At 41.7% G+C, this 24,585-nt stretch overlaps 1 protein-coding gene across 2 annotated transcripts in view; it reads left to right on the top strand.

Annotated features, from left to right (window-relative positions):
- pde11a (phosphodiesterase 11A) overlaps positions 1-24,585 on the top strand; it is a 255,900-nt gene that overhangs the window by 198,923 nt on the left and 32,392 nt on the right. The window contains exons 14-16 of one of the 2 annotated variants that reach the window (XM_031892908.1): positions 1,884-1,974; positions 15,731-15,831; positions 17,577-18,996. In XM_031892908.1, the coding sequence (XP_031748768.1) occupies positions 1,884-1,974; positions 15,731-15,831; positions 17,577-17,631 (247 nt within the window). In that variant the 3' untranslated portion in view covers positions 17,632-18,996. Of the gene's footprint in view, positions 1-1,883; positions 1,975-15,730; positions 15,832-17,576; positions 18,997-24,585 lie in introns of those variants that run through there. The other variant, XM_002934600.4, reaches the window with a different exon arrangement.

Here is a 24,585-nt window from a genome sequence, read left to right as displayed (position 1 = left end):
TTCAGCCGCGGAAATGCGGGACATTCATGGAACGATCCGGGACAGCGGGATGCACCATGAAAAGCGGGACTGTCCCGCGCAAAGCGGGACAGTTGGGGGGTATGCCTACCCATATACTCACATGAGTAAGTGAATTTGAAGATCCACTGTCAGAAAAAACATGTTTGTAAATCATCTTTATTATTGAAAATGTTTTGTTTTAAATCTACAGACGAGGGTCAGCGATGCTGACAGACTCTCTCCTCTGCTCTCAGTAGGTTTTGGGCAGAATGCAAGCTGAAGTCGGCAATCCAATTTAAATAATATTTGAGATGAAGATGAATTGCAAAATGTTGCTATTAGACTCCCAAGCTTAATTATAGGCACAAGGCTGGCATGTCTGTGCTCCCCTCCCCAACAGTAAGCAGCCTTTGGTGATAGTATAATTGAATTTTTCATTTCTGCCAGTAACCACTCACAGCCTAGGTGCATTTTCCTTGCTGAGCTGTAGGGGGCACTGAAGTCCTTAGGGATATCTGCCTACAGAGCTTGAGGGGGGTGATGTGTTCATGCTGTGGTGCGTGACGTCTCTTACGCAATATAGGGGGTGCATTTAGTTCTGGCCCCACAACTGATAACCTGGGGTCCTGTGATGCAGCTAGGGCAAGAGAAGAACAGGAGAGATCTCCTGTATTTGTACCCAGGGGCAAATTTATTCCCTGAGGCAGCTCTTTCTGTGCTGGCCCCCCTTGCCTCCCAGCGTTTACATTTTCTGTTCCAAAAGGGGTCGGCTGCATCACTAGTGCAGAGAGAGCAATATTACCTGAAGAATTTGGCTTTTAAAGTTACCAGAAATAACTTTTTTCTGTCCACAGTAGAGTTGCCACTTGGCCTTTAGTTAAACGGCATAGCCAGTAAATCACCAGCTTAGGCCCAGCGCCAGTATTACAAATCTACAGCAAATTTGTAATACTCTATAAATCCTTCTCTCTCTTCACCTCCTCTGCTGCCCATCAGCCTTTATAGTCACAGGCCCCCCTTTGCGCTGCCTATTTTCCCACCCAGTTCGCCAATTTCCTGCCCATTTCCCTGGCCCCATTTGTCTTTTCCCTGCCCAGCTGCCCATTGTCCCACCCCTTGCATCACAACCCCCCCAAATGATGTCAAGACCGGTATTACAAACAAAAAAAGGTGGCAGCTATAGCCCCTGGTAACTTGTGGGGCATTGCCACCTGAGGTGGGTTTCTGAACTCATACTAGCTGCACCCCTCTTTGTACCATTGATTTGGGTGGAGCCATAGGGTGTAACAGGGCGTGGTCTGGATATACAATGCAGATGCTGGGGCAAAGCGCTGGCACTTCTACAACATCTTTCATTTTATTCTGGGGATGTTGACCTTGTGTTGTACTTTGTACCATGGGTTGTAGTAACTTTTGTAGAAATGGCCAAAGTAAACCCTTAAATGACTGATAGACTGAACCCTGCAGTTACAGGAAACCCCTCCCACCATCATCTCTTTCTCTCTCTCTCTCTCTCTTTAATGGCTCCCAGGTTATTGGCACATCCCCTTTTTATAAAACAATTCAGGGAAACCCCTCTCTACAGGCGTGCCAGTAAACTGGTTGTGTGTCTTTTCCACTTAGGACCTCTTGTTTTGATTCATGTTTAACACACACATACTGTGCACCCTGAAGCTATAGTGCAGGGTTTCTCTCTTTTTTGCATAAAAGGAAACCCCTCTCTGTCTCTCTCTCTGGGCGGGTCACTGAGCTCTGTGTTAGTGAATGGCAGAGATATAGCTCATACAGAGTGCTGGGCTCAGCAGGGCACTGACACATGACATGGCCTATGAACGTGGTGGGGTGACAGACGCCACTTGTGTGACATGCCTTTTCTTTTGCAGGAGTGGCTCAGCTTTGTCTCAGCTCTATGGAACATCGGCCACATTGGAGCACCATCATTTTAATCATGCTGTCATGATCCTTCAGAGCGAGGTACACAAATCATTGCAGAACTATACCCTGTGATTTATTGCACTGTGCAGTGTTCTCTCATTGTGTCATCCTCAACTGTTCATATGAACTACCTTTATATAAATGCTGCTTGTATTTAACCTCTTCCCATCTGCCAGGCATAGAATAACCAGTAACCCGGACACTGTACTTTCTACCCATGCATTCTACAATCGCCAACACCAACTTGCATTCGGCCCAAACAGGAAGCTGACACTGAACTGGTTAAAGCTAATGCCTTCCCTCTCCTGTTTCATTTGCATTCTATTGATCTGATTGCCTAAATCTTGCAAATGAAGCAGCGGAGTGATGGCATTTTTTTATTTGTCAGCCTGCCAAGCCCTGCTCGGGTGAATCCCCTACAGAGAGAGCAGAGAGCAGATTGGTGAGAGTTTTAGCAGCGCTGATCCTGGTCTGTAGCTTCAAAACTAAACATTTTAAATAATAAAGAATATTTATAAAAATGTTTTTTTCTGAGGGGCTGTTCAAATTTGGACTATTGTCTGCAGGTAAACATCCCCTTTAACCTCCTTATCAGCCAAAGAGAAAGTAATGCCCTATCCTCTCCCTTATATAACCTTTAGCTGGGATTTCCCTTTTACCCATCAGTGCCACCTTATGATTGGTTAAAGCAACAACTGGGAACTAGGGGGACAACTAGTAAAGAAAGGCAAGATGGCGCTGTGTCGCTGCAAATCATACTCCCCTGGTATAGAGCAGTTCTTTACTACCAACCATGGGAATAAACCTAAGAATTCTATTCTTGGGGGGGGGGGGTAACATGTTGCCCCCCTTCCCCAGTGGATAGAGCCTTCTTTGTTCATTTTAGCATTGTTGGGACCAGGGGGCTCATCCATGTCATATACCTTTTTTGGTACAAAACAGGTAGAAACACAAAAGAGCTCTAATTTTTTTAAGTGGATCAGGGTCACCCATTCGACCCCAAAGGCAAAGGGCCAGGGAGCATAGCCTTGAATGCAGCACAGGTGCACAGTGAGCTGTTTCTTGATCTTTTGTTTGTTGTGTTTCTTTCTTGCAGTTCTGTACAGTGTCATATTTTTATTTTATTATTATATTATTAATAATAGAGTTTTACCATGCAGCATAGAGCATCATTGTGTGCCATTATTGGCCTTCATTGCCCATTCCTTGTTGAATATCTTTTCTCAGCAAAGGAATAGAAGGAAACAAGCAAACCTTGTGCAGTGCCCCTGCTTGCATGATAATGCCTGACGTCAATCTTCCCAGAACTCATTTTTTAATACCCTGTGCATAATGTTCAGCTTCTTTATCACATTTCTATGAAACAGAATCCAATAATGAGAGGACCAATACAGGGCTTTATCTTTGCAGCACGCAGACAGATCAAATAAATGTTCACCCTCAAAGACAAAAGACCTGCTGCTATGAAGACTGTGGTGCTATGAGCCTGAAGGATAAAAATCATTGGAACAAAAAAAAATATTAAAAATGATAGTGATTTGCATCCAGGCCCCCACCCCTGTCACCCCCCCCCCTTCCCCTCCAGGTACTATTGTGCGCTGGGTGTGGGCTAGTACCTACCCAATTCCCATGGGGGGTACCAGGTACAGTCACACCCCTGCCCCCATGGGTGATGCTTTACCCAAATATTGCTGAACTATAAGTCCAATACTTCTCAGCAAACCACAAATAGTTCAGAGGAGGTTGAGGTCTATAGTTTAAGAGCATTAAGGATAGATTCCTGAAGCAAGGTATCTCCATCAAGCTTTTCCCAATAACCCTAGGGCCATTGGCCCAGCAACTTAACCATCCAATAAGTCTAGCACTACAAGCTTTTTATCTCTTCACCTCCCAAGTCAGTGCCAGAAAAGTTAGAAGAGTTTATTAGATCAAGATCTTGCTAGTGTCTATGAAGAACAGTATTAAAAGCCGGCGCTGCCCTACATACAGCTACCACTTTCCGCCTTTTCTCTATGATCAGCACATGAGCAGGACAGTGGTTTAAAAGAAAGAGAAATCCCTTCCTCTTTTCTGCCATTGGATTTAGCCACACATTTTTTCTTTATAGGCTTAGGTGGCCACCCTAGGCAAGGGCCCTAAGGTGCCTGTAAAGAAAATGTATCCCTAGGCCAATCTCCCACCCTACGAGTTTACCTCCAGAGTTGGTGGGGAGTGTCATCAAGTAAAAGAGCCAAAATTGTAGTTCCTTTGGGTACAGGGTGGCTTTTTGCCTGCCGAGTAGTGATGGTTCTCACCGGAGTATCCTCTTGCATCTGTAACTGAGTTTGTGGTATCTACACTTTTAGACAAGGTTTATATCCCCTTTAATGACAGTATAACAGGGATAGTAATAGTAATGAAAATATTGTAAAGACATTAAAATGCAATGTGCACTAGTAAAAGAAAAGTCCTGTTCAGCATTGCCATTGCCTGGCTAACATTTTGCTTTATGCTGAGCAATTGAAATCTCCACTAGGTGGCGAGCTTGTCCCACATAAGGAATAACAAGGATTGCTAGAAATCATTTCCCTCATTTGACAATGTCTCAAAGCTAAAATATAATTCAAACAGAGGAATGTGCAGAATGACTTTTCTTGTATCCACTCGGAATGCTATAATTCTCTGGGTGCCGGTCAAGAAATGCTGCATCAGAGATAATATGCCTGTTTTTATGCTGAGGCAAATAGATGCATGAACCATGAATGACCTTCCCATAACGTCATCTCCAGACACAGGAGAGGAGCTATAAAAGCAGCAGCCTGAGTCTGACTCTAGGTGGCGCTCTTTACAGCAGTATAGGCTCGCTTAACCGCTTGGAGTACATAGATGTAGTGGGAGGCAATGGGAAACAGAGTGCAAAGAGGAACGTTAAAGGTTCATGTACAAATGGGGAAATCTGGTACAATGTCATTGCTCTGTATTTTTATACTAACAACAACAATAAGTGGGATTGCCCCCCATTATAAACACAGATTTGCTGCATCTCTGCTGTGTGGTTTGTACAGTTTTGTCACAGCCTTAGCAGCAATTTGCCAACAAACCCCCATCCCCCCCCCCCCACCCACTCCAGCTCCATGTAACATTTCTACAGTTCCATCTGCCTGGGATATTACATTATCCATGCCTGGCATCATATTCTTCTATATAGGAGCCTGGGTGCCTGTACCAGGCAAATGTATTTATATATATATATATGAATTAAAAGAGAGGTTATTTACATTTTTTCCAGTAGCCTTCCCAGTATCAATGTGCACATGCAGTGAAAAACCAGCAACCAAAGTGGAACAGTAATCTGAATTCATTGGATGAGAGCAGAAATAGCAGTGATAAACAGTAATTGCATTGGGCCATCTATTTGGTTGTGTAATGTAACTATGAAACGTGTGGGGGGGGGGGGATTAATAAGTTAATGGAGTGTTTATGTTCCATTAAACCCACATTATTGCAGCAAGAGCAAAGGCTAGGAAGTGGGAAGAAGAAGCTGCCATACTGATGGCATGCCTGTCAGCTCCCCTGTATTTCCTAGAAGTTACCCAGTTCGAATGTCAGAAGGGCTCTCCCAGTTGGCCAGGCCTATTGCTTAGCAGGATGGGGGTTACATAGTTTCTATGGGTTGGTCTTGTCCTTCCAGGGGGGCATATGTTGGGATGTTGGGTATTTGGGTTTGATGCAAAGGTGGGATGCCTGCTGGAAGGTTACAAGGGCAAGCTTGGTAGTGAACCTTTCTATACATTGGTTACAAATCATACTGCAGCCTTTGCATCCCAATTTGAGATTATGAGGATTATTGGGTATCAAGGGGTTTAGTAGCTGTTATGTAGCAGGGTAGGGGTGGTATTGTTATGGAGGGGGGGGTAGAATAGGCCAGGGTCTATTCTGCCCCAATAATAATAATAATTGCATAACATAGCCTGTGAGCTTAAGCATTTTAATATAATTAACACTCTGGCTTCACACAGAGTATTTATTTCATTAGATTTCTGGGACCCATCCATTTCCGTGTCATAAAAAGATTCTCTTCACTGCCTTAGAAAACAAAACATTTAATGGATGAACACTAGGTGGCACTGTAGATTGACACTGGAATTTACAAAGAAGCCATGGCACACAAAATGGTTACCTTTGTCCACTGCTCGCCAGCTTAATATGTTATATGATGGATGATATAGAGCTCAGAAATATGTACTTACTGAATGTATTCACTTTGTGGTTTATCTGACTGTTAAATCACATCAGTTTAACAGCTCTCAGTGACCTTACAACTCACCCTTAAACACACTCAGGTATAGAAATGAATTATAGATGTGTGAATACTATTAGATGAGCCTGTTGCGCGGCTGGGCTGGGGTAATAGTGGGGCACGGCAAGATTTTATCATTTAGTTCTCCTGTTGCTTCTTTCCTTTCCCCTATTTTTTCACTGTTCTTTTGTGCTTTCTCATGTGCCACCCTTCCTTTTCCTTAACCCCCCAACCCACCAACACCAAGTATTGAGAAGCGGTTTCTGCCTGTGCTGTTCTGCCCCTTCTCTTTTACCCACAATGCTGAATTCCAGTGCAGTTGTGCTGGCTGCAAAATCTGCATTAACTTGCAGGTTGTACCCACGGCATGCCTTTGGCACATGGAGCAGTTGTTTTAGTGTGGCCATTTCAGGGCATGTGGCATCAATACCATTTGTTCCTGTTTCAGTATACTTATAGGCACAACTGAGGGAGCCCTCACTTTGAGCTTTTCATCTAATTAGTTGCAGCGTTTGCTATCCAGTTATGCATCAGGTATATCAACACACAGCTTAAGTACAGAGAACCATATATAGGTGTTAGAAGTATATAGGGGCCTATATAGGTGTTAGAAATGAAGTATATAGGAGCATATATAGGTGTTTGAACTTAAGTATATAGGAACATATGGATGCTTCTGGATAAGGGGTCTTTCCATAATTTGAGTCTCCATACTTTATGTCTAATAAAAAAATGTAAACATTAAAAACTAAATTGTTTTGCCTACATTAAGGGTTAGTTATATCTTGGTTGGGATCAAATACAAGGTACTGTTTTTTTATTACAGAGAAAAAGGAAATCATTTTAAACAACTGAATTATTTTATTAAAATGGAGTATATGGGAGTTGGAACTTTCTATAATGGGTTTCTGGATAACAGAGCCGATACCTGTATAGATATTACAACTCAAGTATAGTGGAGCCTATATAGGTGTTAGAACAGTATATATAGGTGTTAGAACTCAAGTAGTCATTTGAAATCCACAATCCCCAAGGACTATTTTTGTGAATGATAAATTGAATGCTACAATTTACCATCCAGTTCCATCTTGCACTTTGCCTTGCAATTGTAAATTAGCCCTATATCTTTACCTCTAATGTTTCTAGCACCAGATACCCTTATCACTAGATACAGGGTCAGATTGGGTCGGTGGGACCAGGTCCGGATTTGTGGGGAGGTCACAAAGGCCCGGGCCTAGGGCAGCACGGTATGGCCTCCCAAGCCGTACTAAAATTTTGCTCACATACGGAGCAATGGGGACCTCTACCCACTGCTCCGTATGTGATTTAAAGGATGCACAAATGAGGGTGGCTCGGCAGGGGTGAGGGGCCTTGTGGGCCCTTGAAGTGGTGGCCCATGGTAACGATACCGCAGTCTGACACTGAATATTGATAACACTGGCACTGATAACATTTTAAAGTTATTTAGACAACAAATTTGTAACAAATTCAGCCTTTTCAGGAGTGATACGTTTACATGGAAAATGATTGTGCAACTATATATGTACAATTTATCTATAGGCAAATATGCACAAACAGTAAATAGACTACCCATTTAATTTCTCCTGAGAAATGTTTCCATTGAATAAACATCAGTTTCCTGTTTAATCTTCCGAGCAATTATCTGATTCCATATGCCGCGCCAGAATCATCCCCATAAACACACGAGTTTATGTACAAGCGCTTTTGGGGAATCAAATGGCTGAGAGTTATTTAGTGCAAATGATCCCATTGATTTAAAGCCACAGCGGTGCCACCATAGGCTGATAAAAGCAAGGAATTCGCATAGGCAGCAGTGGGAGAAATCCATCACACAAATAAGAGGCTAATAGGACAATGCATTAGTCTGTGCCAAAGCGACACTTAAAGATGTGATGTACCTTATGGCTCGGTGGTGCGTATTCCCACAACACCGCCTTTCTAATGGCGAGTCAGTGTAAGAGCCAGAGACCAACAAGCTGAATGTGAAGCAACTGTTCCTTCTAGGCTGGGGTAATGATGCTATCTCTATGGCTTTAGTAGCTTTGTCACTCATTGTGTGCTTGTGAGTAATACACAGAGATTACACTGCGTAGACTGGAGATCTACATATCACTATTGGTTGGGCACTTGCACAAGCACACAGCATAGGGTTCCCTGGCACCCCTGGTGCCCCCAAGCTTGCCCATTCTGCCAGGGGTCGGGTGATGCCCTGTTTATTAGTGAAAAGAAAGGATGAATCTGTGAGCAGGATGGTGCACTGTCAGTTCTCCCACGTGACTGGTTCTCAGGCTTTGCATTGGCTGCAGACTGGCTCTAAGCTGTCATTAGCATTAATATAAATGAATGGGAGCACAGAAGTGTTTCATAACCGTAGAATGCTTTCTGTCATTCTAGATTTCTAAACGGGCGACAGAAAAATCTGAAACACTCAGCAACTGCGTCATTTGTGCTCCATTGTGGTGTCACACTTGCACAACTATTGTGTGTGTGTCTCTGTTATCCCTGTAATGGCTTTGTTCAGCAGCAGCCAGCAACGTGCCGCTAAAGGAGCAGCCGTACACTTCTCACAAAGCAGCATAGTTAGGGAAATGCCCAGTGAAAGCAACTAGAAAGTATATATATATATAATGCTGATGCACACCAGGAATTTATACAAATATATATTATTTATTGGACTGACGTTTCAGTCCTCACCTGGACCTATATCAAGGGAAATTTATTAAGATATCTTGATAAAGGTCCCAGGTGAGGACCAAAACATCGACCCAATAAATAGATTATTTTTTATAAATTCCTGGTATGCATCAGCATTTTTCTAGTTTTGTATTATATTTCTGATTTGCACCCAGGTTAAAGTCCTAAAGCTTGTGTGCCAAAGCCTTCAATAGCATATACAGTGGAGGAAATAATTATTTGACCCCTCACTGATTTTGTAAGTTTGTCCAATGACAAAGAAATAAAAAGTCTCAGAACAGTATCATTTCAATGGTAGGTTTATTTTAACAGTGGCAGATAGCACATCAAAAGGAAAATCGAAAAAATAACTTTAAATAAAAGATAGCAACTGATTTGCATTTCATTGAGTGAAATAAGTTTTTGAACCCCTACCAACCATTAAGAGTTCTGGCTCCCACAGAGTGGTTAGACACTTCTACTCAATTAGTCAACCTCATTAAGGACACCTGTCTTAACTAGTCACCCGTATAAAAGACACCTGTCCACAGAATCAATCAATCAAGCAGACTCCAAACTCTCCAACATGGGAAAGACCAAAGAGCTGTCCAAGGATGTCAGAGACAAAATTGTAGACCTGCACAAGGCTGGAATGGGCTACAAAACCATTAGCAAGAAGCTGGGAGAGAAGGTGACAACTGTTGGTCCGATTGTTCGAAAATGTAAGGAGCACAAAATGACCATCAATCGACCTCACTCTGGGGCTCCACGCAAGATCTCACCTCTTGGGGTGTCAATGATTCTGAGAAAGGTGAAAAAGCATCCTAGAACTACACGGGAGGAGTTAGTTAATGACCTCAAATTAGCAGGGACCACAGTCACCAAGAAAACCATTGGAAACACATTACACCGCAATGGATTAAAATCCTGCAGGGCTCACAAGGTCCCCCTGCTCAAGAAGGCACATGTGCAGGCCCGTCTGAAGTTTGCCAATGACACCTGAATGATTCTGTGAGTGACTGGGAGAAGGTGCTGTTGTCTGATGAGACCAAAATAGAGCTCTTTGGCATTAACTCAACTTGCTGTGTTTGGAGGAAGAAAAATGCTGCCTATGACCCCCAAAACACCGTCCCCACCGTCAAGCATGGGGGTGGAAACATTTTGCTTTGGGGGTGTTTTTCTGCTAAGGGCACAGGACAACTTATTAACGGGAAAATGGACGAAGCCATGTATCGTGAAATCCTGAACGACAACCTCCTTCCCTCTGCCAGGAAACTGAAAATGGGTCGTGGATGGGTGTTCCAGCACGACAATGACCCAAAACATACAGCAAAGGAGTGGCTCAAGAAGAAGCACATTAAGGTCATGGAGTGGCCTAGTCAGTCTCCGGACCTTAATCCAATAGAAAACCTATGGAGGGAGCTCAAGCTCAGAGTTGCACAGAGACAGCCTTGAAACCTTAGGGATTTAGAGATGATCTGCAAAGAGGAGTGGGACCAACATTCCTCCTAAAATGTGCGCAAACTTGGTCATCAATTACAAGAAACGTTTGACCTCTGTGCTTGCAACAAGGGTTTTTCCACTAAGTATTAAGTCTTTTTTTGTTAGAGGGTTCAAAAACTTATTTCACTCAATGAAATGCAAATCAGTTGCTATCTTTTATTTAAAGTTATTTTTTCGATTTTCCTTTTGATGTGCTATCTGCCACTGTTAAAATAAACCTACCATTGAAATGATACTGTTCTGAGACTTTTCATTTCTTTGTCATTGGACAAACTTACAAAATCAGTGAGGGGTCAAATAATTATTTCCTCCACTGTATATATACTCAGTAAATATATTTGGTATATTTTGTATTGTCACTTGACGGGCATCTGATCTATTCAATGGGTGCTGTTAGAGAAAGTAGGGCTGATCAGTTAAAAATACAGAAATCCATACATTAGAGATGCCCTGCCTGCATCCTGTAGCTTTTGTTGAACTTCAACTCCCAGAATCCCCTGACAGCCTTCATTAATTTGAAATAATGTCACCATTTAAGTGCGTGGTGACCCAAACAATGGCTGAGAAAGACTGAAATGCAAGCAGATGAGGACACTGACCTCTGTTGCCCATGAATTAATTTCTCTGCCAATGCGCAAGTGGAAGCTTTGTGCTTACTTTGTGCTCCATTTGGTCGGCCTTTGGCCTGAATGAGCAGATCAATGAAATTTGTCATCCACGTGCCCATAATGCATATGATTCAGTCTGAACCATGCTTTTCCCTGAGAGCCTACTGGAAATGCCAGGTTTTAAATGCCAGAGGTACCATCCTGGTGGGGCCCCCTAGGTGTTGCTGGCTGACAGACCGTGAGGGCCCCAGGTAGGGTGGGGGGTCCCTACCTCATGCTGGTGACTTTTGCTGCCCATCACTGTGTCGCAGCCCGTTTTCCCCTTTAACGAGTGAATGACAGGAAAGTGAGCAAAGTGATGGGGGGGTCTAGCGCCAATGTCTGTGGTGGAGTGAGGGGGGTTGTTGGTGTGAGCTGGCAGGGAACCAGGTCAAGTAATAATGCATTAGGGGCAAACACTACTTAGTCCAGCTTTGGTATGCCCCCAGCAGGTCATGGCACACTCTGACACCCTATGCATTTCATAATACAGTGGCACCATAGCCTATCATGGTATACTGGCCCCCAAGTATTTCATGACAGACTTGTCTTGTCTGTTCTTTACAAGGTAGACAATAATATTATCAGAGCAAAGATAATACCTGTTCATAATAAACTCCTGCTAACAAAACGGTCACAAGAAAGGGTGAAGGGAAGTGATTGTATATTGGTATAACTGGCTAATTATTTACCTTAGTAGGAACAAACATATTGTAACTTCAGTTTCCCTGTTGGTTTATGTCCCCTTTAAAGAGAACATTAACCTTCACTAAAACCCTTACATTTGCATCCTTGGCCTTCCAGAGTAAGCACCACAAGCTTAAATACATATTGAAAAACCTTTTTTTTCAACCTCTAATATAGATATCAGATATAGGATGCCCTGGGAAACCCAGTCAGCCTCCTCACCCCCAATCTTCCCCCCTGAACAAGCATGCGTGGTGGAGATGCAGGGGGGGCTCAGTTAAATAAGCTGGATTTTGGGGGACAGGGCCAGGGCTAGGGGAATACTAATGGAGAGGTACATGACTCCTCACCTTTGTATCCTTTGTGCCTCTTCTGCCTACCCCAAGTTCCGGCCTTAAAGACATAGATCATAAAAAATGCTGCATTTCCTGTAACTAACATTATGCCTTTTATAAGAACCCCTGGTGCCCAACACTGTGTGTGAGAAAGTTATAGTTCAGCTGCAAAGGGTCCATCTGAGAGGGGGCACATGTAGCAGTGCTGCACCTGGAGAGCAGAAAACCTGTGGATTTGAGCACCATATTGTTGTCTGGCTGTCCCATATCCATCATGTTATTATATAACACTGGAATAAATACCCCTTAATGAATCCTACCAGAAAGCCTTTAATCAGGCCGCATGTGTAAGGAATGTGCTTTATTAGATGGGACACTCATTTTTTAGCACTTTGTATTTCCACATTAGCATTTCCAGCAGTACGAGGAGGAGGTGGCCCCTTCCCCAGCAGGGCACCCTTTCAGGATATCCTCACAGAAAGGAAATGTTGACGATTAATTCTAACAGATCCATCTGTGTTACTGATGGATACTTCCCTGCCCCTGTGTCAATATTCTGTCTGAAAACATGAATTTTTTGGAAGGGGAAAGGGATATTTCCATTTTGTGCTCTGTACCAGTAGATGGCAGAGGACTCCATGTGTTGGAAGAACCAGCGCCGCTGATGACTCTGCTGTCGACAATGAAATGCTTTCCATTAACACAGAAAAATGCATGGCGTGTTTTACAAATTGGCTCTTAAATCTGGTGCGGAGGGGGCCGATCAGGTGCTTATCCCCTGCATTATCCCTTTCTTAAGCAATGCAGAGACAGCTCCTTATAGGTAAGGCCACATGCAGTGCCTTAAATAGAATTCAGTTTTATTCCACAGGGCAGTTGTTTGCCTAAATAAAAGGTTTCCTCCGTGACAATTTTGTTTTTGTACCCATTTTTCGGTAGAGCAATGTTTTACAGCAGTGGATACTCTGATGTACCCTTGGGCATTCAATGAATTGAATGCCCAAAGATCAGTTGATCTTTGGGCACTGAAGCAGGAGATTAATGAATAAAGAATAAGACTTCTCCTTGGGCATAAAGAAAACTGAACTCACTTTGAGGCTGGTGATATCTTCTCTATTGTGTAATGAGACAGCAACTCTATACTTTCTACTTATATGCTTCCGTTTGTCTTAATTCATGTGGATACAGTGGTTGGTATTGCTGCCTGGAAGTCCTTGGCTCTGAGTTTGGTGTCAATCAGGGCATTAACTGTGTGGAGTCTTTATGTTCTAAGAATGACTGAATAAATACAAGGCTACTGCAAAGCATAGAACAGGGGCCCCAAACTTTTTTACCCGTGAGCAACATTTTAACATATAAAAAAGTTTGGGAGCAACACAAGCATTAAAAAAAGATTTTTGGGTGCCCAATAAGGGCGATTATTTATTTGGTAGCTCAATGTGGACTGTCAGCCTACAGGAGGCTCTGTTTGGCAATACACATGGTTTTATGCCTCCAAAACTTGTCTCTAAGTCTGAAATGTAAAAATGAGCCTCTCAGTGGCGGAACTACCAGGGGTGCGATTGCACCCAGGCTCCCTACCCACACTTGCACTGGCGCAAATCCAGCACAAAAGCTGTGCACAGTGGGGAGAGGGTGGGCCCTGCTGCGCCTCCTGCCTTTTGGCCCCGTCAGCCTTAGTTCCGTTATTGTTATTAGCTGGTGAGCAACATGTTGTGTGTGAGCCACTGGTTGGGGATCACTGGCATAGAGTGTGCACTGCCTTCCATGGTTTTGTATCCTCTGTTTATTTGCTTATTCTTAGTACTAAAGAGTCACACTAATCTGGGACCTTTTGGGAACTAGGTGCACCAGCAGAGAGAAAAGTGTTAAGGTGGCCATAGACAGGCCGATTGTAGCTGCCAATATCAGTCCCTTACCAATTCAGCAGCTTATTGGCCCGTGTAGGAGCACTAAAGACAGGCCTGCCCGACCGACATCTGGCCTGAAATCGGGCAGATATCGATCGGGCAGGTTAAAAAATGCAGTCCCCGAACCGACTACACTTATTACCGGCGTTCTAATTCAGTTGTTTGGCCCTGGGGTCAAACGAACCAAATTAGCCTAAATTCACCCGATATCGCCCACCTGTAGGTAAGGATATCGGGAGAAGATCCGCTCACTTGCAACCTCGCCAAGCAAGCGGATCTTAACGTGTAGGCCCACCTTTACACTAAAAAGGGGTTACCTATCCTTTTCTTGTACAGATGATTTTATATATATTCTCTCTGTGTTTGATAGCACTGATAGCACAGAAGTGCAAAGGTTGCGTTAGATTTACTTAGCCAATAGCAGCCAAGCTTGTCATGTAAGATGCACTAGGGCAAGGACTGATGTGGTCGCTGAACAATCCCTTAAATGCTGCATTAAATGTCAGCTATACTCTATTATATATGAATATATATATTATATATGAATAAAAGATAAGTTGTAAGTTGTTTTGTTATGTAACAAAATTCAGGATACAAAGGTGCATCCCCCATCTTTAATGTTTATTTCACACACATTTGTTGCAATTGAATATAATAGAACATTTGTTAGCCTATAATGCCGCAGCTATTTGTTTGTGTTGCTGTTCATTTCTGCCATGCTCTATTTCTTTGCATCTGATAGCGACAGATGGTCATGTAACAACATGGTTTGGGAGCCACCCTTTCAACATCTTTATGAATATATGCACTGAGGTCTGTGAAACCACATGTCAAGTGCATGTATAGCAGTTGGCATATGTTCTACGTCAGCTGTAGCTTCACAGAGCCTTCGTTTTTGGCTGCTGGGGTCAGTGACCCCAATTTGAAAGTTGTAGAGAGTCAGAATAAGAAGGCAAATACTGAACGATAAAAAATTAAATAATGAAGGCTAATTGAAAAGTTGCTTAGAATTGGCCGTTCTGTAACATACTAACAGTTAACTTAAAGGTTAACCACACCTTTAAGAAACATTATTACAGCCCCCTATTAGTTTTCAGGTTGCATGCAAGTATAACTGTTATTAGCTACTATAGTACTTTTATATTGATGTGACCTTTGCATTGTATTAATAAAGGTTACTTTAATTAAAGCTAAGAAAATTCAATGGTTCAATGTTAAGTAGTGGACTAATTATATGTCCAGAATTTCCGACCTTACTAGAACTTGGATTTGACTGCATCTTGAATGTAGGAGCAGCCTAAGTCATCAGCTCAGAGTTGCAGCTCCTGTTTTCTGCCAGTGGGGACATTTAGGCAAACATCTGAAATACAAAAGAATGAATTTAGATTTCCTAACTGAAGCCGAAACAGAATCAGCCGCGCGGACGTTTCTGGTGGGGTGAGACTTGGTGGGTCTCCACCCCATCGGTCACACATGTACAGTGTAAAATTAGGGATTCGCCAAATTCATTACTAATGTAATAGTATTATTACTAATAGTAATAATAACTCAGCAAATCAACAAAGGGACCTGTTTTTCCTTGTCATTTGTCAAACCCCAAAGTATAAAATAGGATTTTGCCAGGGCAGTAGAAGCTGAAACAAAGTGCTCAATCCCAGATGTGTTTTCCCTGAAATGTAACCCTGCATCCTGCATATACATAAATATTGTTATTTATTCCTTGTAGTTTTTGTGTTTCAGGGACACAACATTTTCGCCAATCTGTCGTCACAGGAGTACAGCGACCTCATGCAGCTGCTGAAGCAGTCTATCCTGGCCACAGACATCACCCTTCATTTTGAGTATGTATTTATATGTGGCAGTAGGAGAAATCTATAGAAAAAATGCTGGATCAGTGTTAGTGAGATATATTGATGCAACAAAAATTGAGATGAAATACAATCTGCACTTTTAACATTCTTGAATATGACAATATGCCCCCTGAATGAAATATACAGACCACATACCATGGTACAAATAGGTATTCAACCGCACAGCCCTTAGATCAGGCTTGATGCATCAATCCTCGCAAGGCACACCGCTGAGCCATTCAATACAATCCAAATATAGAGGAGAGCACCATAAAGCAGATTTCTGCTAAAATGCTATTTATTTCAGACCAAAAAACACAACATGTTTCGGGCAGTGTGACGCCCTTAAAGGTGTTTTTTGGTCTGAAATAAATAGCATTTTAGCAGAAATCTGCTTTATGGTGCTCGTCTCTATATTTGGATCACATACCATGGTACATTCAGGTTCTAAAAGTTGTATTTCAACTAAAGTTGATCAGCCTCAGTCTAGATTACTAGACACTGATATTAGTCTTAATGTCTATTAACCCCACTGCTACTATAGGGACCATCTCTCCCTACTATACCTGTTATCCCACAGCCACAGTCCCTTCCCAGAGGCTATTATCCACTGCTACTATAGGCACCATCTCTCCCTACTATTCCTGCTATCCCACAGCCACAGTCCCTTCCCAGAGGCTATTATCCCCCCACTGCTACTATAGGCACCATCTCTCCCTACTATACCTGCTATCCCACAGCCCCAGTCCCTTCCCAGAGGCTATTATCCTACTGCTACTATAGGCACCAACTCTCCCTACTATACCTGCTATCTCACAGCCACAGTCCCTTCCCAGAGGCTATTATCCCACTGCTACTATAGGCACCATCTCTCCCTACTATACCTGCTATCGCACAGCCACAGTCCCTTACCAGAGGCTATTATCCCACTGCTGCTATAGGCACCATCTCTCCCTACTATACCTGCTATCCCACAGCCACAGTCCCTTACCAGAGGCTATTATCCCACTGCTACTATAGGCACCATCTCTCCCTACTATACCTGCTATCCCACAGCCCCAGTCCCTTCCCAGAGGCTATTATCCCCCCACTGCTACTATAGGCACCATCTCTCCCTACTATAACTGCTATCCCACAGCCACAGTCCCTTACCAGAGGCTATTATCCCACTGCTACTATAGGCACCAACTCTCCCTACTATACCTGCTATCCCACAGCCACAGTCCCTTCCCAGAGGCTATTATCCCACTGCTACTATAGGCACCATCTCTCCCTACTATACCTAATATCCCACAGCCACAGTCCCTTCCTAGAGGCTATTATCCCCCCACTGCTACTATAGGCACCATCTCTCCCTGCTATACCTGCTATCCCACAGCCCCAGTCCCTTCCCAGAAGCTATTATACCCCCCACTGCTACTATAGGCACCATCTCTCCCTACTATACCTGCTATCCCACAGCCACAGTCCCTTTCCAGAGGCTATTATCCCACTGCTACTATAGACACCATCTCTCCCTACTATACCTGCTATCCCACAGCCCCAGTCCCTTCCCAGAGGCTATTATCCCACTGCTACTATAGACACCATCTCTCCCTACTATACCTGCTATCCCACAGCCACAGTCCCTCCCTAATTGTCGTTCTGCCCATTGTGACAGATAATTCTTGCACATTAAATAGGTACTATAAATCATTTGTGTGTTACTGAGCTTTCCTACATTTTTCCTACCTAAGGATGCTATCCCCCACAGAGCCTCGCTATGTTCTTGGACCAGCCAGCTCTTCCTGACCCACCAACCACCAGGCTGATTAAAAGTCTAGGCACTAGCTGGATGTGAAATGTTCGTGCTTCCTTCAGTTTCGCATTTATCCCCTTTGAGACTGTAAATGTCCTCGTCAAGCCATGCATCTGAATGAGAGAAATTAATTTTGTTTTGTGCTTATGACTTTGAATCCTATTAGCGGCTTTCGTAATATGCATTTGTGTCACATCCCAGTTCGTCCCCACTGCACAGCACACGCCACTTTTATTTGATGCCAGCAATCTTTGTATTAGCCAGAGTAATGAAGAAAAAAAAACCTTAAATTCAGCCTGAAAATTGCAGCGATTTGCTATGTGCTGAGACAGCTTGTTTGTCGTCTGAGTGGTTTTTACATTACACACATGGACTGTGCCAGTGTCAGATCACTCGGTCGGGGCTAGATTATTCATTTTTGTATAGTATTCCCAGACACATATACGCACACCTAAACAACCAGAACAAAATGTATTTGTTTCAGAAAAAAATGAATACACTGTGTTATGGTTGCATTAGCTGCCTGCCTCTGAGCGCAATGAAGTGTCTCCATCGCTGACGCTAAAGGCTAAGTCTTCACTTTCTCTTTTCATTTTCACAAACCAACAGTCATTTTTTAGCTTTGCACAGGGTTACGTTTCACAATGCATCAGGACAAACAGTAAACAAACTGTGTTGTTTTAAATTTACTCTCTTGCAAACCAGGGGTTAAACACATGCATTTTTTTATTTATTTAATTATTTATAGCTGGGCTAATTTATTAACACTGGGCAAACTTGCTCTAGTGCAGTAACCCATAGCAACCAATCAGACTGTTACTTTATTAGTCTACCTGGGATATAAATAAAGTCTAGGCAGTTTTCATTTACTACCAGTGCTAATTCAATAACAGACTTTACAGTGCAGCTGCAGCTATGCCCCACTGTAAAGGGAATGCCCAGCCTGTAGTATATACTGTGTGCCTCTACTGCATTGCACGTGCTCCCATTTAGTGGCTCCAACCTACCCAACCTGACATTCCCCCAGAATTTTTAAAAAACAATTTGACCAGCCCCCTCTGACACCAGAGATGAGTGTTTTGCAGGTGCATCACCAGCTGGGGCAGGACTGATGCCACTGGAGGGGGTGGGGCAAGGAAAGCGATGTCACCTGATATTCTCATGTGTCTTGAGCTAGGCTTCCCATTGGCCCCTGTTTTAGAACCGTGGTCCCTCATGAAATGTGTCCCCATATAGAGTCCCTTACCCCCTTAAATCACAACTCTACTGAAGGGCTTTGCATTAACATGACAGCAACAACACTGCCAAAACATATATAATGCTAACATATTAAAGGAAAACTATACCCCCAGAATGAATTCTTAACCAAATAGTTTATATTATGTTAAGTGACCTATTAAAGAATCTCGCCAAACTGAGATATATCAGTAAATATTGCCCTTTTATATCCTTTTCTTTGATCCACCATTTAGTGATGGGCTGGGTGCTCCCTCAGAGATCACATGACCAGAATGAATGCAGTTCTGACTGTAACAGGAAGTAGTGTGGGAACAAAAGGCAGAACTCTCTATTGGCTGATGTAGCCTTTAAAGGGATTGTTCACCTTGTAGTATGATGTAAAAAACAATATATTCTGAAACAATTTGAAATAGGGCGTTTTTTTAATTTGTGTTATTTTACTTGTTTTCAGCAACTGTCCAGTTTGGAATTTCAGCAGTTATCTGGTTTTTAGGTTTCAAGTTACCTTAGCAACCAGGTAGGGGTTTGAATGAGAGATTGATAGGAGAGGAAAAATAAGCAATAAAAAGTAACAATAACAATAAAATTGAAAACTCATAGAGCAATAGTTTTTGCTGCTGAGGTCAGTGTCCCCAATTAGAAAGTTGGAAAGAGCCAGAAAAGGAAGGCACATTATTTAAAAAAAACTATAAAAAAAATACATAATGAAAACCAGTTGAAAAGTGGCTTATAATTGTCCATTCTATAACTAAAAGTTATTATATAGGTGAACCACCCCTTTATTACCCTGAAGTACCAATTGCAAACACTTCTGAATATGGCTGCGTTTTCTGCAATAAACTCCTGTATAATTGGCACATTATTACAAAGTATTTTTTTCTCATAAGAGAATAAAGCTTAGTTACGTTCCAGTTAAACAGGGTCAAGTGGGAAACGTATTCAAATTATTCACACTGAAAAGAAAACAGAAAACATTTGTGTTTTTATTCAATTCTGAAAGATTCAATTATTTTATATTTATGTTACTTAAATATTGATATTCAACTGAGCATCGTGGGACTGGTAGTTTACAGCAGCCAGAAGCCCACACTTTTGATACCCCTAAAAAATAAATAAAATAAGGTTTAAATGTTGCACTTGATCTTCCGTAAGCGATATTAATAGGCAGAAAATGACTCTTTAATGATCTTCCCATCTTTTTTATTCTTCTGTCATGCATTTTATCAGTGTCTTCCGCTGGGACTGCATATGTATTTAGTGCCGGGTAGAGGTGCAATAGACAATTTCCCCAAGGCAAGCTTCAGATTATTGTTCATGCCTCCCCTTTGCTTTAGTGAGACAGCCATACGCATTGTAGCCGGGCACAGTGCCTGTTAGACAGATGGGCATGAGCGGAGGCAGCCAACAGCCCATTTGTTTGTAGAAGTTGAGGGCAAGATTCCCAGTTACATGAATCCTAATGGTTCCCTGTTGTGTTTACAAGCCCATGGTTCAGGAAAAATGCCATCGCTAAAATCCAGTGCCAGTCTTGTTAACTGTTACATGTGGAATATAAATTTCATCGCTGCAGGAGTTATAGGCCAGATTTTTAACATCAAATACTGATTCTGAATCTGCTACTATACAATATTACAGAAGTATGAATATTAATGTTAAATTATACAGGATAAATTATGGCTTCCATATTTAAGATTAGTATTCTGTAATGGGTGGTCTACCACTCATGTCTCCCATAGTCGTACCCTAGTCATTTAAATGTATATATATGGCTCTATATAGATAAATGGAATACGATACTTAATATACAGAATAACAAAGTTTAAAAATAACGCCAAAAAGAGCATAGAACAGTAAAGAGATATTAGGGCAGTGGCATGCAGGGAGATTAGTCGCCCCACAATAAATCTTTGTTACCTCAGGCAACTAATCTCCCCGCAATGCCATCCCACTGGCAAAAAATGTAAGTCGCCAGTGGGATAGCATACGTGTTGCTTCGGTTTCCCGAAGTTTCCTTGCGAGGCAACTTCGGGTGACTTCAGGAAACCAAAGCAATGCGCATGCCATCCCACCTGCGATTTACATTCTTGCCGGTGGGATGGTATGTCAAGGAGATTAGTCGCCCACGGTAGTGAAGATTTATTGCGGGAAACTAATCTCCATGTGTGCCACTGCCCTTAGATCTGAAAAGGCTGGGGACTAAGCTATTATATTCAATAGAGAAACAGAACAACAAGATATTATAACTATAGCAATGGAGGATAGTGGGCAACAAACAGAGACGGTGTTGGGGGCATGGATCAGGACTGAAAGGCAGAAGCAAACAGAGCTTAAGGATAGGAAATAAAGAAACAGTACAAAGGCTATTATACCAGAATATCTTCTTCATCAGCGTAACTGTTTTGTTTTTGTTTGTCCTCCCCAAGCAGCCACTGTAATTGGAAATTCTAGGAAAACCTCATGCTAAGGTCTAGGGAAAAGGGAATCCTTTCTTCCAATACCAGAAAGAAGTTAAAGTGCATTGCAAGCCAGATGTTTGCAGACCTTATCTACAGCAAAAACATTAACATGCTCCATACTATTTACATCCAGGATATGCGGGGCACACTCTTACCTCTCATGCAGAGATACATAATAAAACAAATTGCCAATAGATACAAAGGTTACACTATTCCAGCTGCTGGGGCACGTCTAATGTTGGATAGCAACAGGGCAGAAACTGGAAGGATACGGCTACACAGTAAACAAAAACAGCATTGGACTGGCCCACAGGAATACTAGGAAAACTTTCAGTGGGCCCAGATGTCAGTGGGCCCTCCCACATCTAACCATTTGGCCTATTTCATAATCATTCCCTATTTTCGAGTAGGGAACAAAGAGGTAAAATAGATGGAAGAATACATTATAGTATGAAAAGAGAAAAAACTATGTGAATCAAGAGGTTGAGCATGGATAGGAGCAAGAAAAGTTTGGAGAGTGGGACTATTGGCTCAGGTTTTCTGGTGGACCCATGGCATCTTAGTCTGACAATGAAAAAAGATTAATAGAAATACTGTTTAAAAAGTGCTTGTGCAGATCTGTTCCTCAAAGGAAACTTAAATTGCAGAGAGAGCCATAAAGAAATATCTGTGAACTGAGTGCTACTTAGGCCTTGTATTCATGTTTTATGGTTCATCGGGGGCTTTTAATTAAAATTCCAGTAAATAGGCCCTAGACTTGTTATCTTTCCCCAGAAGAGTCCAAAGGGTTTGATTTTCTTTTCTGCATTAGTTAAACAATTGTGTGTCCCATTTTCTGTAAACAGTCTGCTTGAAGAAGACACCTAACTGCTTGCACTAGGATGTTTCTAATGATGGCAATGAAAAGGTTTCATCTACAAGTTTTTTTTTCCTTCCTTTGGGTACACACTGAATCTTCTGTCACTTGTGCAATGATGTGGGGTGAAACACATGTCATCAGCGTTGTCATTACCATGTCAGCCACTCCATTGCACATGCTTTATGTAGGCATGTTAAGACTGATGCTCACCTTGGTAACATCACAGGTCTTTCTAGATGGCGTTTTGGGACTTGCAACCTCTCATTAGAGTTATAAAATCAACCAGATCCATCTGGATTCCAAACCAGAACAGGTTGTTTCTCTCATTAGGAACTGACACCAAGATTGGGGAGTTTAATTTGAAGAACAGAAGTTTCTCAATCAGGAGAAAGAGATTTATGATAGGGCTAGTGAGACTCCCCATATTTCTGCTTTCCCTTTTATTAGGCTTTATTAGTCATTCCTCATGTTATTTATTATTAATTTTTACTTGATATATTCTCTAATCTCTACCAATATGCCATATCACTATTCATGGCACAGCTTAGGAAAGCAAGTAGGATAGTGCAACCCTTTCAAGAATATAACATATATGCCTAAACTCCTCCAGCAGAAACCTTCTTAATCTTCCTGTTAGACACTACTGGCATTGAAGGGATCTGAGTAGTAAACCACAGCTATTACAATTGTGCATTTATGATATAATATCAGTAACATTACATTTATAGATGAGTAAAAGAAATAAATATATTAATGATGTAAGAAGATTATTCAGTTTCCTTCATATCACAGTTGATATAACATGCCTCTGGCCTGGCACCAAGTGGGTTAATGCTTTCAGTCTTTGTACTTGTTTACATGGCTAGACATAAGGCACAGGAGACGTACTTTGTGCCACAATATTAGTCATTTTTGTATGAAGTAAGGCTGTTCTGAGACTGCTTGCAATTTGGTACAAATGAGCCGTGCTCATTTTAAATGTCAGAGGCTGCCAGATGGGCTTGACAAATGTGATCCATGAACAGGTTCACTGGTTACAATGTAAACCATCTCCCAACTCTGAATGGGATTTTGAGATCCTTTAAAGTTGCGGGGCCCAGGACTCGGGCAGGATGCACATCTGATGGTAAAGCCTAGGGCAATAGATCATTATACACCAGAGATATTTTGCATATGCATAGGAGCTTGTGAATATTTGTGCAAAATAACTGACGCACAAACAGTATATGATAAATTAAGTGTGGGTATTGATATGGGACTATGAACAATTAACATTGAAAAGGTTTTCAAATCCGATGAACTTTTTACATGTCTTTTATCAAAATGGTGAAGTAGATTTTCTTTACTTAATAGATTCAGATTCAGCTAGAAAACATTCTGGTCATATTGAAGCAAAGTAGATAAAAGCTCATTATGAACTAGTGATGAGTAAATCTGTCCCGTTTTGCTTCACGGAAAAAAATTGTGAAATGCGGCTACTGCATGACTTTTGTGATGCTCGCAACTTTTTTTGCTGTGATTTCAACTTTTTTCTCACTCTGCATATTTTTTGTTGCTGCAAATTTTTGCAGCATTTTTGTGAAAAAAATTGCCAATGGTGAAATGCGGAATTTTGCAGCAATTCCATACCTGGCGAAAAATTTTACTCATCACTATTATTAACCTGGAACAAAAATCAGATACTTATATACTTATATACCAAAACTTTATACAGTTCATTTGCTATTTTGTTTTTTCCAAGTTGGAATATTTTAATGGGGGTTTTCATATATTTTTCTAGAAAATGGAGTAGAATATACTTTACCAGTTATGAAATGGGGGAACGAAGCTTTGGTTGAAAATACAATGAAATTATGATGAAATCATCTAAAGTAGCTGTCAAGAAAATTTGTTGAAAATGTATTTTGATAAATAAGCTTTATATATATATATATATATGGAACTCCAAGGTAAATTCTAATAATAATCTTATCTTACTATAGATACTATATGGGGCACATTTACTAATCCACGAACGTCCGAAAAGCGTCCGAATGTGTTTTTTCGTAATGATCGGTATATTGCGACTTTTTCGAGCGCTCAATACGCTACGGCTACCGGCTACGAAAAAGTAGCAAAATGTTCGTTTTCCAATCCGAATTTTTCCCATTCGGATTCGTGGATTAGCAAATCAGCCCCTATATATATAGTATAGTATATATACATAAGATTATTATTAGAATTCAACTTAGAGTTCCAAGACCTTGAAATGCTCAGCCTTTAGCCTCATGCATTTATATGGTCATGGAACGCCTCAGAACTCAACAGAGGTACTTTATTTATTATAATACACAAGTTAAATAAGTCATGTGACATGAATTCACTAAGCGCCAATTTATAGGAATATTCATGGC

The sequence above is a fragment of the Xenopus tropicalis genome, chromosome 9, assembly GCF_000004195.4.
Source record: "Xenopus tropicalis strain Nigerian chromosome 9, UCB_Xtro_10.0, whole genome shotgun sequence".
NCBI lineage: Eukaryota > Metazoa > Chordata > Amphibia > Anura > Pipidae > Xenopus > Xenopus tropicalis.
The sequence above is the reverse complement of the archived record's forward strand: the minus strand, read 5'-3'. Positions and strand labels throughout refer to the sequence as shown.